Genomic DNA, 17,745 nt, shown 5'->3' with positions numbered 1-17,745 from the left:
GACCAGATCAACTCTAAATCCTAGTGCTATATGAGAAAATAAATGAAGCTAGAACTTTCTACAGGCTGAAGTGTTTTTCTGTAATACATTTATAAAATGCTAAGGTTTTTAACTATTCAGGAAGAATGAGAGATTGTAGGAATTTGCAGTATTTTTATGTATTATTTATTTGAAATAGAAGATCTTACGAATTTATATGCTGTTTTCACAGCCGGAGTGGCTTTGGTCATTGCTGTGTTGATCAGTGCACCTCCTTTCTGAAAGACATAAAAGATGTACTTCAGTAACATTTTAACATAATTCAACCTTAAGACAACAGCAAGGAAAAATAAACTATGTACTTTAGAGAAATGACCATCTTCGTTTTAAATCAGTAAGAATAACCACAGCTGTGTTTGCTCCCCAACCTGCTGTCTGCAGCTACACAAGGGTTACAGTACATCATTATCATAGCTGACACATTTATCAATGCATTCTAAAAGAATGATGTATTTTCATTGTTTATTCATTGTAACTATTTCAAAATCAATTCAGAAGTTATGGCTATTTTTCATGCTTTCCTACCATATTTATTATGCAACTTAAAAATACTTTGACCTGACAGAAAGAACTCCTCTCATTTAATCACACAAGAATTCTCTTAATCTAAAATAATATATTTTAGTAATCCTGCAGAATAACAAGGTTATACCAAGGGTCTTCTGCTAGCCAGACTGCACAAATCCATTTCAACAAAACTGCTATTTACTAGAAGTGATAAACTTTGCATCAAATTCTGCTGTCACACCTAATTCACAGTTACGGAATGTAACATGATACAGACAGCAGCGTTCCCTGACTATACAGACTGAAAAACCTTGTGGGTTTGGGCATTTGTTTTGTGTATGGCGCTGTTTGCTTCTTACAAAAAAACCCAAACCTTCAAAAAAAAAAAGAAATATTGCAGAAACCATACACATGGTATTTATTATAGAACGCACTTATATTGCCTTGCAAATAAACAAACTTTTACAATTACATATATGTATGTAAAAGTACAAAGATTTAGAGAAAAGGATAGCCAGTATAATTACTTAACCAAGCTTATACCTTCACTGTGTGCATCCACTGCTGATAAGATCTTGAATTTCCTGAAATAGAAATGTAAAATATAACACAATTAAATGTACATTCAAAACTTTAAATGTTTCAAGCCTCCTCACAATCTGCATAAAAAATTCCCTTAGAGGATTATTCATTAATTTCATTCTTTCCAGACAGACAAGGAATGTAAAGATAAGAATGTGTACAAGAAGAAAAAAAATGAAGTATTTCTTATTTCATGCTTTCAATTTCTTTTCACTGAACAGAGTTTTTAATTCCAATTGAGGTAGAAAGATAAATTAAAACTACAATAACTATAACATTCTGCTAAAAAGGCTAAAAAGAAAAGCATGTCTCCAACGAAAGAACAAGATATAATGAACTGAATTCAAGCTTAATGATCCCACTGAGCAAACTTTCAAGTACAAAAATTACATGGACTGCAGATGATACCATCCCAAGGAAAAAGAAGGAGAGAAAAGTCTAAGCATTATGGCATAACCATATACTCCTGTGCAGGAAAAAGCCCTTTTAAATTATTAATCATATCTACTTTCTTTCACAAAGGAAAATTTCTAAAAGGCAAGTGAGAGCTACTGGCTTTTGTAGAACTACTGAGGACCATAGCACCACTAAGCTGGCTATAAAGCGCTCAATTCTACCGAGCACTTGATGAAGAAATGAATACTATTTCCTGTTGAACATCAAAGATTGGGTACCTGATCCTTGAGTAAGTTTTAGAATACATCAGTCACCTGAATACTCCAGTACTGGGAGCTCTTTCTAACCCCAGACGAGACGAGGCAAGAATGCCAAAGTTGCAGAGAGTTTTTCTGTTTTGAAACATCCTTGACGTTACAGACTTTTAACAGGAATTCACAAAACTTCTTAAGCCTTGCCATAATCAATTAACTAAGGCCTGGGTGGAATTACTGCAGTGGCTAGTGGAAAGCCAACACATTCTCCTAGAACATGGCTGAGAACTAACTGGATCATTGTAAAAGGTATTCTCAAGTTTCTCAATGAGGTGAAAAAAATGAGCTGTTTATACTCATATCAGGCACTTTCACCCACTCCACTAAATTCTTTACAAACAATTTCAAGAAAGCCAAACTCTCAGGAATGATGGTGCAAGTGATAGCAATAGTCGCTTAGAAAGGAGAGAGCCTGATAATGATGATGCTCCTATCTCCAGTAAGAACAACAAAGCACAACTTTAGGCAAACATGGTTCACTTTTTACGTCTTCGATCTGGCTCCCTGGAACCACCATAGGAAGCAGTATACAAATAACATGTAACCAGGTGACATTTAACCACTGCTAGTGCATTAATGGAATTTCAATGAATCATAAGTACTTTCTCTAACATGACATTTTATAACTTCAAATTCTTATAAACTATATTTCTACAGCATCTGGCTTGTGATGTCCTTAACAGTGACTTCTTCCACATCTGAGCTTTCTTTGTCACAGCTTATGACTAATGCAACTACTAGAGTCAGTAAATGAGTTCACCGAAAATCAACAAGAAGTTAAACTCTCTTCTAGTTGTGTAGAAAGACTTTAGGGAAAGCAATGAAGAAAACAGATACTCATCTACAGAAAAGGCCATGGTAACACTGCATACCCCCAGCAAGAGTTGAACTTCCTAAAACTAGTAAGAAAATGCTGACTACTTGAAATAAATTATTATTAAATGAGAGGTTCAAAGGTTTTCAGTTTTCCTTATACTATCACCATTCACATTAGACCAACTAGTAAAACCCATGTGATTACAAATTATTTTATGGATCTATTCTACAAGAATACAAGTGCTAAGCCTAGCATCACTATATTCTTGTATTGAAGTTACATAAAACTCTTGAGATCTAATACTTCCGTTACATGCATAGCTCTGGGGAAAATAAAATTTTAAGTGAGAACTGTAATAAAGAAGGCTGACAAATTCCTTTTCGTATTCTTTTTGACCATTTTACTGGGGGGGGAGGGGAAATCATAAAAACTAATTCAACCTACATCTATTCTCCAATTTCCAGTTTAATTTTCTGTGCTGGAAAAAAGCAAATTAAAAAAGAGATTACTTAAACACTTCTCACTTGATTCAGTAAATTTTAAATAACACTCTCTATAGCTAAGAATATGCTCACCTGTCCTTTTAATAGCTTGTACCTTACACTAACTTTCTGTGACTTTTCTGAAGTCTGAGTTTCACCTGTTTGTTTAAAACCTTGGGCTTCCTGATAAAGTTGGTGGGAGTTAACTCTGCAAAAAGATCATATTTCTACACCATTAGCCTCACAAAATGTCACCTTTAATTGCATACATATTGTTAGCCCTGCACTTCATAACAATAATGAGACAGCAGTTATGTAAATACTGAATATGTGCCCTAAGCAATTTGTCCACAGCCTGGCAATATACAGCTTGTCTGACTTGAAAAGTACACACGCAGTGCCATCTAACCGAGAACTGCTAGCAAAGCTGAGCATTCCCTCCCGAGCAGAGCCAGGTGAGACGTGGTTCACAGGCTGCCAGAACACAGCCAGAAACAAGCTTTATTTAACTTCTATTGCAGTTTTATTGCAGCCTGATGACCCCCTAACTGCAGTCAGCAAGCAAACTCTGAATACTGACATCACCTATCTGAATAATGGATGCTCAATGGCTAAAATCTGTTTACAGAGAAGCATAACTTACCCTAAAAAGGCAGAAAAGAAGTAAATCTCTTTATAACTAACCCCATGTTAATCGAGGAAAAAAAAGCACAAATTATGTGCTAGATCATAGCACAAGACACAGAGGGCAGGAGAAGGCAGTGAGAATCTTGAACAAAAGCATTTAAATACTCTTAGTATAAAAAAGGTGTTTTGCAGAAGGTGAAGACGGCTCTGCATCACTCGATGATTTCTTGGGGGAGAGACTGGTGCTTCTAAACTACTTTCAAGACTGACCATAAAATAGCATTTCTGCTGTCATGCATATATAACAATTGAGCTGTACTAAATGTTTCACAGGAAACCACTCAATAATCCTTTAATAATCAGGAATGGAATAAGCACACACTATTCTATACGGGTTAACTTTGTAAGCTAGCTAATGTGAAAAGTGTTATAAGAATTGTCAGTGAACATACAGAAATAACATAAGGAATAATACTAATGTTTAGGTGGTAAACTTCCATTGTCGCTTCTCACATGACATATAAACATTAAAAAATTTCTCCTCTTTTATTAGAGCAAGTGGAAGAAATAAAATTTGTCTAAAAATTTGGGAAATCACTCCGATTTCTGCATTACAGAAATAATGATGTGAAAAAAGAAGTTTATGGAAAACATAAGTAGCAAATATTTGCAGCATAAATTTCAAAATTTTAAAAGTACAATTGACAGAATGTATCATATTATAAAAATCTGCAGTAAAAAAATGTAAGTAATATAGTGATATTTCATCATACACTGAAAATTAAGTATTATTTTACTGGATTACCAAAATATCTTCATTTACTATACTGCTATAATATAATATATGATACATATTAGTAAGTGTCCCAGCAGTCATTTGTTATAGGCTAAATCCAAGAACCAATGGAAACAGTGAAACAGTAAAAAAATCAGTGACTTCTAAAATTTACAGAACATCATAAGGACTTCATCACGTTGAACAGCTCCCAAAGAAGCATCATCAATGAGTACACCCAAATTAATCCTATACCTCCACCAAAGCCTCCTGCTGTGATTTCTTCTTCAAAAACATCCGAGAATCCTCTTCCTGCATTTAATTTTGATAGCCGACCATCAATAAACTGGCAGAAAAAAAGCAAAGAAAGAAAGAATGAAGTCACATTTTGTTGTCCCTTCTGTTGTTACAGACACATGAGCACGTGGATTCACATCTATATACAAGTGTACAAAGACTGAAATGATCCAAATATGTCAGAAAAAGTCAAAATAAGATAATTAATGATGAAACATCTCAGAAGTATGAATACTTTCTTTTCCAGTATTACTAGGCTTCAAAGAAGTACAATGAGCACATTCTTAAGGGTTTAAAATTCTCTCAAGAAGCAACCCCTCTCTTTTTATTTTGAAAAGGCTAACTCAAGCCTGAGAGATTAAGTGAGAAAGCATTTTTCCAGTTATACACAGTTCACCTTCTAGCAAGAGCTATCAGTTATGCACTGGTACTAAACAGTACATAGGAACTAACCAGAATTAATTATTTGGCTATCTGTTTTACCACAGATTATCCAAACAGTGTCAGTGACAATCTTATGCTTGTCAGTGAACAGACCTAGTGACATGAAACAAATTACTTTCTCAGACCAGAAAATAATTCTAGCAGCAAAAACAAGGCAAGTACAAAGCTAACCATTTCTTTCTCTTTCTTCTCTAAATTCCTTATTTATTTTTTTTATTTTACTCCAAGTTGGCTTTTCTCCAAATAGGTTGGTTCATGGTCAGACCACTCTGGGATCACTGGATTATTTCACATTAAGAAAAAGAGATAAGAGCATCCTTAGCTACTGCTGTGGGGAAAAAAATCCAAACAAACCACGCCACATCCCTTCCATCCCCAGCCTTTGAACTGTAAGACGTTATCTCTTTTGGGAAAGTTATGAATTCATTCCATACTATAAACTACCGTAAGATTTATGGTCATACTCACCATTTGGTAAACCCTATCAACAGAAGGCTGAGACACTGACTAAATTTTAGAGGATCACTCCAACAGAGTATTTAATGTAAATACTGACAAACAGAACTGTTAGCAAAAAGATACTGGAGACATTATTTGGAAAGCTAAAGCCCTGATAGAATTAAATCTGGCCAGGGATGGCCAAGGCAACATGAAAAGTTTCTGTATGTAGGATGGTGACAAAAGGAAGTCTAGGGGAAATGTGGGCTGGAAATGGAAATGGAAATTCCCCAGCTGAAAATGGGAGACCTGGTTATTTGGGATATGGAGAAGGCCAAGGTACTCAAAGATCTTTTTGCCTCAGTCTTCACCAGCAAGAGCTCCAGCCACAATGCCCCAAGTCACAGACGGCAATGGCAGGGACTGGTAGAATGAAGAACCACCTGATGTAGAACATCAGGTTCGAGACCATGTAATGAACCTGGAGGTGCACAAGTCCATGGGACCCAATAAGATGCATCCACAGGTCCTGAAGGAACTGGTGGGTAAAGTGGCTAAGCTACTACCCATCATATTGAGAAGTTGTGGCAGTTCACTGAAGTTACCACTGACTGGAGAGGGGAAACATAACACCCACTTTGAAAATAGGAAAAAAGGAAGACGTAGGGAACTACGGGTATCTCAAGAAATGCATTTGCGTTGAGATCAGAGAGCCCTTGGTTGATTAGCACTTTCCATGAAAAACTAGTAATTCCAGTGCTATTCTTGGATTTTTAGATGACTATGGACAGAACTACCATAATCCCTAAATAATTTTTATTTCTAAGAACAAAATATAGAGCATATCCATTTCAGAAGATCTTGTTGCACAAGTGATAAAGGGTAGGGGAGGAGAGATGATGTTTGTGAGCTAAACCAAATAACTTATTTAGGCAGAAGTAAAAATTCCAAATCTATTCAACCATTATTAAAAATAAAAAGTTAGTAGAAGCAAATGCATCATCATAAATGTGATTTCCACACAATAACAGCCCAACAGCTTGCAAGAAGAGAGCTCAACTCATAAACTTTATAAATGAAATTAGAAATTACTAATACTGTTCAAAGACTTCATATTCTTCAAGTCCTAATCCTGCATTCATTACATATTTTTCCAGTTAGTACTTTCCACCATTTTAGGAACACATTCCAGTAAACGTTGCAGATTACATTACTTACATAATTACATTATTTAACAAGATATTCTAGCATTAGGGTCATGTTAGCACTAAGAATGAATTGATATTTTTCCTGGACACTCATCAGAATTATGTAACATGTAAGATGCAACTATTAATTGCTTATGTTTACAGCTTAAAATAAAGATTAGATTTAATTAAATTTAATTAGATTTAAATAAAAAATATTCATTAAAATGAAAGGAGAGCCTTTCTAAGGTTCTGAAAAAAGCTAATATAGAGACAGCATACATAATAGTACAAATATCAAATATGTGGAAAAAAAAAACCCCAGTGAGAAAAGTAGTAACATAAGTATATATTTAGTTAAATATTTAAATGTTTAAGTTACGAATTAAGAAATTAAATTAAGAAAAAAAACACTTAATCTAAAGAATAACTGTCATACACAGAATATTTAATCAGGAAATAAGAACATTTAAGGAAAAAAAATTTAATATTATTAAATATCCTAATAGTTTAACTATAACCAGGCTTTTTATAATTAAATCTATTCAGAACAGAAAACAGCTTTAGAGAACTAAAACCAGCAAACTGAAGTTCACATGTCCCTATAGTTGTGAACCCTATGAGGGTGTTTATCATATATTTACTTCTACAAATTCCTGGAAAATGTATGTTTTGGTTTAGTCTCTATCACAGCAATATAAACAGTCCTTTCAATTTCCAAAATGTGAATTCATAAACCTGATGTAAAAGGCATCTCTATAAGTCTGAGAGAAAGGCTTGAGGCTAAAAGATAATATAGGCATGGTCCCTGCAAAAATATCCTGCTTCGATTTTCACTGAAGACTATGATGCTGAATAAGGGAACGTAAATAGAAGTGTTAATGAAAATAAGATGCAGAAATTTACATTATAATAACCGAGGAATAAATCTCAAGTCACGAACTCCCTAGATTCAGCTCTGTTACATGATTCTAAGGAAGCCAGCACATACCTCTGGAGGTAAAAATAAATAAATAAATAATTGTGTCTATCAAGGTAAACAAAACACAGTTAAACTGAAGTGTAACAGTACAATTACTTAAAAAACAAAGGTTCTGATAAGAAATGGTCTGTCATTTGTCCTTTACAATTTGACGAGGCTTACAAACAGATGGGGGCGGGGGGAGATTAAATGGGTAAACGGAAAGATATATTATATGAGTTATCAAAACTCTGGTTCTCACAGATTCTTTAACAATTACTTTCCTAGATGAAGGAAATGCAATTTATCTATACCCCAGAAAAATCTCTTTCATGTGTCTAAAAATTCTATTTTAGATTAAATAAAAGCAGAGTGCCTGAATAGTACACCTGAACTTCAGGTTGGATAGGGACCGGCCCAAAAAGACATTAACATCTTGTAACGAAAAAAACAAATGTCACTGGTCAAGGTATTTATAGATAAGTGCCGGGAATGATCCTATTTACAGGTTAAAGATTTTGATACAAAAGACTGGCATGTGCTAATATGTTTGGGGCTATCATAAATAGAAAGAACATCAAAATTTAACACAGTAAAAACAAGATGATGCTGAAGATGAAAATAATCTGAATGGAAGTAACACAAAGAATTAATTCCACAATTTATTCCAACAGTGATTTCCTTGTACTTTGGTGAAAAGATACATCTTTCAAAATCAAAACAGTGATTGAATTAGAGGAATTAACATGTTTTAATATAGGGGATGGGCTGGGGATTAAAAACTTACTAATAAAAAAGGACAGAAGAAGGATTTTATAAAATAGCACAAATAAAGCTTACTTGTCAGTTATGGGAAAAAGTGCATTTAAAGTACCTATTTTCTGCTTGGTCTAGATTTAAGGCAGCTTCTAAGAACTGTTTTCTGTTTAAAAGTTTCCAGAACAAAGTAAAATACAGTTTAGTCCTTTTGAGCACAAACAACTTTGAAAACAGCTCATTTGTCAGTGGGAAAAACTGGAGAAGATGCAGCTGGGCTGAGGATTAACTGAAAAAGTAGGAGTAGCCTTTGCAACAGAAACTAGAGGAATGAAAAAAATCTACTATTAGTAGTACTATTAAACCACACACATCATCAAAATTGTTACTATTTCCTTATCCTCTAAAATATATTATTTTCTGTAGCTGAAATAAAATTAAACCAAGCTATAAACAAACTGTAAACTGACTCTGCTTAATTGAACACATATTAAAATGTAATGGGTAAGTACAGAGCCACATTGACAAGTGCATTCATTTCAGTGGAGTTAAGCTGAAGGTCTTGCTTTAGTAGCAATAGTGTGAAAACAATTTAGAAACATTGCTTGTAAGCAGTTTTCTATTAAGAAAGTTTCACACCAGCCTATCACAGTGAGATATACAAAATACAAACAACACTGTTTACTCCATTATTTCTTTCCTTTTCAATCATGTGCTGGATGCTTCAAAAGGTTTCAGATTTATTCTTTATTATTATATTTTTAATTAAAATCTTTTAATGTATAAAATAAAACACATTAAAAGTAAAGGAGCCCCATTCTATGATGAGGATTTCCTTAACTTTTACACAATTAGAAGAAACATATTTTCACAGGACTTCTACAAACTATCATCCTTGCATAAATCTTTACATTAGACACTAGCCTCTGATTAACACCAAATGTTTTTTGAAAATTAGAAGATTCTATATATAATGAATTTCCCTTATCTACCAGGGCAGTATATCTTCAAAGGAGTCCACCAGCTTATTTAAACATGAACTCCTGTGCCTCAATCATTCCAGATATCTGCAGGAAAAATATATACTTCTATGAGTAGTCTGATTTCATTCAGATTTTCCTTGATTTTACTAAAAACCTAATAATAAGATTCTTAACACTCTTTTGATGCAAAGGGGTCATGTGATGATAAGAGAGAAAAAAGAGCTACAGAATAAAAAAAATTAAAAAAAAAAAATCATTTCAAGGACTGTAACAAAACTATTACTGAGCTGTGCCAGATATTCAACAATTTGTTCTCTATTAGCTCAAAATCTGCATTAACAGATCACCTAGAAATTCTTCAGGCCACCCCTATGGCTTGGGTTTATAACATTCTCTATGCACATACTGCAAAAAGCCTAGCAATGAAAACTGCAATTACAGTACGAATCCAGGTTTTAAATAAAAGCCCACTGAAGTCCAATTTAAGTAAACACTATGCTGTTTAGGTTCTTTGGTTATGAGCCAAGACAGCTGAAAATGAAGTTCAACCATCAAGCTGGGAGATCCATAATTTTTCTTGTTTAGATAAGAAGCTGACTGGCTCTGAAGAGATGTTGCACTGGGTCTGCATCCTGGGGTTATTTTTCTGTTGAGTTCCCCCTCCGCCTGCTTTTTAACCACAACTGAAGATTTAAAAATACAACAAAACTGAGAATACTTTCTGTACACAATGCACTTATAATTTATCCCAGAATTCCATAAGCTAACAGAAAGGAAAATGTATTTAAATATGTACATGTTTTACAAGTAAATCATTGAACATGGGTCATTTACCCTCTCGTACCTGTTTAAACAGTTGAAGATTAACAGCAGTTTCCAGGAACTGCTTAGTAGTACTGGAACGATGCTTCACAAAACTATTCTCACAGAATGTTATAGGCTCTCCCTAAAAAAATTAAGCAGGAAAAGTTAGATGGTAACTAGGGCACAGAAATATGCCTATTTATTTTAAATTCTCCATTAATAAATCATTTATTAATAACCAATACATGCAATTACTCTCTTTCAAGCAATCTTGATAAACATGCATCTAATTAGACAGATTTAGACAACAACAAAAAGCCCAAAATCTTCATACAATATTGAAATAGTTCTCAAAATACATTTTGCAGTTGAGTGTCTGGTTTGTAGGCCTATAAAACACGCACCGGAAGGAAAAACTAAAGAGGTTTACATTTGATTCAGGTTACCTTTATAGCATTCTTCATTAATAATTTCAGGGAAGTGATGCAAATTTTGAGGAAGAGCAGGTCCACTGCTTCAAATAATTTCACATGCATTATTGTTCAGGGTTACTCTGATTCCCTGGCATGTTAAATCAGCAATGCTACTGAACCATAACTCTAATTTAGACCAAAATATGTATCTGCATCAAGTTATTCTTACATTTATTCTACCAAACTTCAGAAGATTCATAACTATATTTCTGATTTAACAGGACATTATTAAAAGAAATATTTACTTTATTTTTATACAAAACAAAAGCTACAGACTTTTTTGAACATTGCTATGGAGAAAGTCTTGACAGATGAGATTAAAATTTAAACAATGAAATGTATTTCCATAACATGAGAAAAGAGCATAGCCTATAGTTACCAAAAACCCTGCACCAAAACACTTTGATAAAAGATAAAGAAGTACAAATTGAAAATTGTTTTTTGAAAAAAATTACTACTGAAAACAGCACTTATTTAAAAATAAAAGATACTAATAAAATTGCTTACAATCAATCAAACTGACTCTATGCTAGTCCATAATTTCATTTAAATTTGCTAACTTCATTTGCACAGACCACTGCACATTTCTGATAAGCATTCTCTCCAATACTGTTATTCTGGTCAATACTTTGTAATAAATGCTTGAAGCTTTTTGGCATGACTGGATAGATTATAGGAATATTACAAAGTTTGTGTAGTGATCAAAGTACATGAACTGATTTCATCATGAAGCCAAAAGGCCTCTCACCCAAGTTTACAAAGCCAAAGTAATTACCAGGTTAGAAAAAATTACCATAGGTCTGAAAGACAGAAAATGTGGAATCCAACAAAATGCCACACCTAAACCTACTATCAAATATTTTACAACCCAAAAGCTACATATAACAGTGCAGCCTCACAACAGAATAAAAGAAACCTCAGCCATTCAGAACAGAAAAGATCAAACACAGCTGTGATACTGATCTTCACAATAGCTCCACCACCCACTTTAAAGACAAATGTATTCATGCCCATGACCAGCACAGCATTCTCCTCCTAACCCTGTTTAACCACACATGCCACTTCACTTCATTTTCCTACCGTTCTGCCTAACTGTGCATTTATGTGCTCCCAGAACATCACAAGATGTTTCCTGCATGTGACCTAGTTGAGTTTGGTGGAGTGGCTCTGAATCATTTTCAGCTGCTCTTTACACCTTGCACTTTGTTTTTAAATAGTTCAAGTATGATCCAGGGAAATGTTGTAAAAACACTGCAATGCCATTTTTTAATCCTTACATACTATCAAAGGCTTCCCTGTTTTAAGTCTTTCTTAAGAGGTCCAATACTATTCAGCAAAGTACTTGAGTTCATATTTAATTTGGTTTTAAGGTTTACATCCTTACTTGTCTACAGAACCTCTTTCAGAAAAGAAACCTCCCTGGAAGAGCCAGAAGCCATGCATTCATCTAACATAGTTCCTCCCCCTTCACAGGGTAGCTGGAATGCTGTGATATGCAAAGCCATCTCAGCGCAGTATGTAGCACTTTGCTGATCAAGTCTCCAGGAGAAACAACCAACTTATGCTACCTACTTCTTATCCCAAGATGACTTGTGAAAACTGTACACATGCAGGACATGCTGGATCTGCCAAACAGCTTGAAATGTTTGTGGTGCTTTAAACAGCAGTGCCTTCCTGACCCACTTTGCATTAGCTATTCATGAGCTCCTAAAGACTCTTGTCTTAAGGATATGACCCCAAGCTACTTAGCAAAAAGTGCATCAAAACAAATGGAATAGTCTCCAGTGAGACATGGTGGTACAAGACACAGTGTTCCTGAGGGCAGACTCTCCTCTCAGTTCTGTAGTTCTTCCAAAAAAAATTTCAAGGCAGCAAATTATAACAACTCCTTCTTTTATTTTTATTTACATATATATGCATTGTTGCTACATAAAGAAATGTCTTCTGGAAATACAGAGGCTTTATGGGAGTGCAGAACTTACTAGATGATAGCTCATGACCTACTGTGAAGCATGAAAGAAAATAGCTTTCTAAATAGTATATTTTGTAAATAATGAAAACTAAGCTATGCTTTCACTGTCACTTTGACCATTGTCTTGGGAGAAATGAAAAAGGAGAGGTTATCTCTCAGCAGAAAACAGGCATGCTTCCTCTCCCTTCCACATCAGCCTGGGGAAAAGAAAGCAATCAGACAGTCACCCTTGACGGCACTTCTCCCGTGCCTGAGCCATGTAACAAAATGCCAGGAAATGGTAGTTCAACACACATTTTTAGTGCATGGCTGCAATATTTTCCCAAATACTTTCCTTTAACCACTGGATGCTTCAGATACTTAGCAAGACTCATACACTGGTGCATCTGTTCCCTTATCAGTATTCAGAGACAGAATAACCAAAGCTATTCCTTAGTTGAAAATTTATTTAGATCTATAAAGACTTCACATCCAAAAGTCACCTTTTATTTGAACCTACTCATACCAAGGTTGCTTTAAAAATTTGAGTAAGTTTAAAGGTCCTACCTATTGAGCACACCAAAATGAGAATATCTGTTGAAACCTGTAGAAATTCCACATTTTCTCAGAGTACCTGTTGTAACTTTACTGAAACTGCACTAAATAATACAATTAATTTCTAGCTTTTTTATTTGTACAAGGCTCTGAACAACAAAATCATTTTCCAAATAAAACTTTAGCAAATCTCCAAGATCATTAATGTAAACATGAAGCCTTTTGAAGTGCTATTTAAAAAATAAATTATTGAATCAATAGAAACAAATATAGCTCTAGGAGGTTTTGTACATAAGACTTACAACATTCTCATTTCTGTAAATACAACCAGGTACCTTTAGAAACTGAGTTTTGGAGGAATGATCCACTGATATTTAACCAGTAGACCATCAAATGGCTCCTGTTGTATTGATCTACAATGTACTTTCAAAACAAGTTCAATCAAAACCCAGTGGGGACTCCATACTGAAAAGTAGACAGCTAATACTCAGACCAAACAACCTATGCCCAAACAGGATATCTGTTCTTTTAACAACAGTTGCTATAGAATTTTCTTCCCCTTTCATAGTTTGCCACACACAGCAAGAATTTCTTACTCTAAGCTGCATTCACTTTTTAAGCAACCTGTTTATACAGACCTCAATGGAACATGAAAACAGTGAGTTAAAACAGTGGGATCATTTTAAAAGGAAAAATAATTTAGATTAGAAGGAATGTTTGTGCTTTCTCAATCTAGTGATATTTAACTTGGACAAGAAGTACATTTTAATTATTTATTTCAGAAAACATTCATAGTGCTCTAGCATGAGATGACTCATATTTGTAATACTGCTATAATTAATACTGTTTCATATGGTAGCTCTTGCTTATTACATGAAGAGTGTAAGGTTGGTAGGTATGGCCGTAGCTTCTTCAGTTTTGTACAGTTTACTTTAAAGAAACAAAAAAACCCACCACCAAAGTATTAAAACACCATTTTTGTTTTGATATTAAAAGTCCTCTGTTTAAAACCAAAGAAGTACAAAGCTGAAATTTCATCTGCTATCATACCTTTTGGAGATAAAGGCCAGGGGATAACTGAGTATGACCTATGATTCTACTCAGTAAGGTGCCATTTAAAATTGCAAACAAATTTCTGAAAAATCTGAAAATTTCTTGCAATCTACCCAAATAAAAGACTCTGATGTGCAGATATTTCTTATGGTCACAATTCCACCCTGCAACAACTCCTATTAATATAATAATGGCTACTATGGTCCTTAAGACAAATTAAACAATATAGTTTTCAACATGTAAAATAAAATTCTTATGGAAGTAACAATAAATAGTTCTAATAGATATTACACGGGTGCTTCTGGATTTAAACACAAATGTGTTCTGGCATTCCATTATTCTCTCTCTCTGTTTCTATACTCTGCTGTAGTTTTTATGCCTAACTCTTGGCAAAAAGGTAAAGAAGTCAACGTCGATTCCAAGAGATACCTGTCCTCAAAAGGTTTCATTCTGAAATTAAATTATAAGCAATCATTTTATGCATTCTCAAGTAATTCAGGTGCATTCTGAATATTGAAATATCTTTTCTTTCCTAATATAACATTGAATTGTATTATTTTAATTTATTGTATATTGAATGCAATATCTGCATATGTTGGAGAGCCAATGTCAGTACTTGAAATAGTGTCGATATTGGCCCAAAGCACTCTAGTTAGCATTCAATTAAAGTGAGGTCTGACCGGTTGCACTATCTTCGAGCTGGAAGTTATCTTGGCACCCCTGCCGTGCTGGCGAGACCATGAACTCCTACTGCTGAGCATTCCAGAGCAAGCCATTAGCCTTTGCTCTTCATTTTTTAATTTCTGATGAGTGATGTTACAACCATCATAACTTAAACCAAAGCTATCCAGGGTTCATTTCTTTTGTTTTAACATCAAGAACTTTGAGGACTTTTTCCCCAAAAGAAGTGATACTTTTTCTATGACTTCATCTTTTGTTAGCTAATTCTTTAAAGAAAAGACAATTTTTCAAAGGCAGATAATAAATTATTGTTGCTTATATTTCATAATATTTTAATAGATGTGTCATAAAGTACGAGGATTTCTTTATTTGAAATACATTTGAAATGCATTTGTGCTACCATGATGAATTACCTTTTTTTTAAAAAAACAAAAATCCCCACACCTGTATTTCTTCCTGATGTTTGCTTCTTAGGAGCAAACAACCTTTCTGCTTTATTTTCCTGATGATGTTAAAATTAATCTCTATCATGGGGAATACTTTTACAGTAATCATTTTTCCACTCCTTCCTTGTTCTGTTATCTACCATTCCGTCTCTAGACATAGATTGGGAATATTGCCTGTTTAAGAATTCTTTCCATCATATAGTGTTTTATTTACTGACTTTACTGTATATGACTAATTGAAAAAATTTACCAGTCTTCACTTTCATCTGCTAGGTTTGCACAAGTATATATGTAAAGCCCATTTTCCCTAATCATCACAGAGCTGTTAAAATGTTTGACCGGCATGGGTCTTGTCTGATATGAGGAAGGGTGCCTAAAAATTGCCCAAGAAGCATGTGTAAAGTAAAATAGCCAGAAAAAAAAAACACAACGCTGCACATATACTGATTGACAAATTGATACGAACTGCACAATGTTAATCCTGTATCTAACTCCCACTTATGCATGCAATTCTGAAACATGGAACATCCAATATTATTTCATGATAAATTCCCAAATGCTGGACTACCTAAAGAAAACAAAAGCAACAAAAGGTTCAAGGCTAAATTGTGACAACTCAAAGTATACATAATTTGAATTTGATATATATAATTTGAATTTATACATTTACATTATGTAAGAAGCATTTATCTCACAATAGCAATGCCTCAGTAGGTTTACTCTTGTGGTCAAACCGGTGATCACTGATGCTGCAGATGGCACAATGGCTTCCACTGCAGCTGCTAGCTGGGTGAGTACAGCTATGCACTGACCACTTGCCTTTCTATGTGCCAGGGCTCCTTATACCAAAACAGTTTGAATGACCTTATTGCCACTGCCAGAACCCCACCCCAAAGTCCACGCATATTCACCTGTCACAGCATCTCACCCAACGTCTCAAAATGGACTGCAGTCCTCTACATGAATGAGGCCAGATACAAAAACATTATAATTCACCGTTTCACTAATGATATTTTCTTACGGATTATGTTTTGGTCATTCACCATATTACAGTGAAGCAATTTGTTCAAGCATCCCCACCTAACTGGATTCCTTCTGGATTAAAAAACTAAAGCACAAATTGAGCTCCAGCTAGTCATGGGTATTCAGTATTCAACATCAGACTAAAATAAGAACCACAATAAACCTAGAAATGAACACTGTGGATGTCAGTACTGTTTTACTCCATAGATCCACTCCTATTACACAGTATTTACTAAGGTAAAGTGTAGTATATTACAAAAATACATTTTGCAGTTATATCAACTTGAGCAATTTCTTTAATTCAGTATCATGACGAAATCAGAAAAAAACAACTATTTCCACTTTTCTTGGAAAATTTTACCAAGACAATTTTTTTGTTATCATTTATTACACAAACATATATGATCACCTTTATCTATTATATGTCAAATTTCCTGTCTGTATTAAAGTAGTCAAATTTTCCATATGGTCTTTTGGAGTCCCATGAACTCTTTTCAAGATCCCTGAAGCTTCCCATTTTCCATTTCACAAATCACTTTTTTTCAGTAATTGCTAGACGTTTGTTCAAGACATATTGCTATACCAAGGAGAATCTGTCCCCTGCTGAAAACAAACAGTTGCACAGAATGGGTGTTCAATGTGATGAACAGCGTTTGGAGTGAAGTGTTGGATGAGTACAGACACTATTAAAGCTGTTCTTTACTCAAAGTGAATATTAATGACAGTTGTTTCATGTTTCAAGTTAAAATCATACAGATCACACTGTTGCAAGGAAAATAGATCACTTAAACACATTTTTCAACTACCAAGCAATTGATAACTATCCAAATATATTATTTTTCATCAGATGTTTGTGATCCTAGAAATGGTACCCCAAAACCTCTTGGTGCTCGATTCTGAAAATCTGGCAAGCTTAAATCTAGCAAAAGTATTCCAAATCTATACAGGAAAATATTCTCATTTAAGTATACCACCTACAAATGTTCTACATGAATTCTATTTGAGCTCCTGAAAGAATGTAAATAAAGCCCATAGCTGTGGCATATTAGATCTAGCACCGCAAACTCCAAAGCAGAGGCTAGTATTTTCTTTGCAATAAGAATTCACAAGTTTTGCAATTCCAGAAATAGTGCTGATACAGTCAAATGTTACTA

The 17,745-nt window shown here is 34.3% G+C and overlaps 1 protein-coding gene across 1 annotated transcript in view; it reads right to left on the bottom strand.

The window, feature by feature from the left end:
- Positions 1–17,745, bottom strand: part of DENND1B (DENN domain containing 1B) — a 157,037-nt gene that overhangs the window by 20,277 nt on the left and 119,015 nt on the right. Inside the window, exons 15-18 of the mRNA XM_080624123.1 lie at positions 10,450–10,551; positions 4,795–4,885; positions 1,090–1,130; positions 189–257 (exon numbers count right to left, since the gene is read on the bottom strand). Of these exons, the coding sequence (XP_080480249.1) occupies positions 189–257; positions 1,090–1,130; positions 4,795–4,885; positions 10,450–10,551 (303 nt within the window). The remainder of the gene's footprint in view (positions 1–188; positions 258–1,089; positions 1,131–4,794; positions 4,886–10,449; positions 10,552–17,745) is intronic.

Source organism: Psittacula echo, assembly GCF_963264785.1.
Source record: "Psittacula echo genome assembly, chromosome: 7".
Lineage (NCBI taxonomy): Eukaryota > Metazoa > Chordata > Aves > Psittaciformes > Psittacidae > Psittacula > Psittacula echo.
This window is presented reverse-complemented; position numbering and strand designations above follow the sequence as displayed.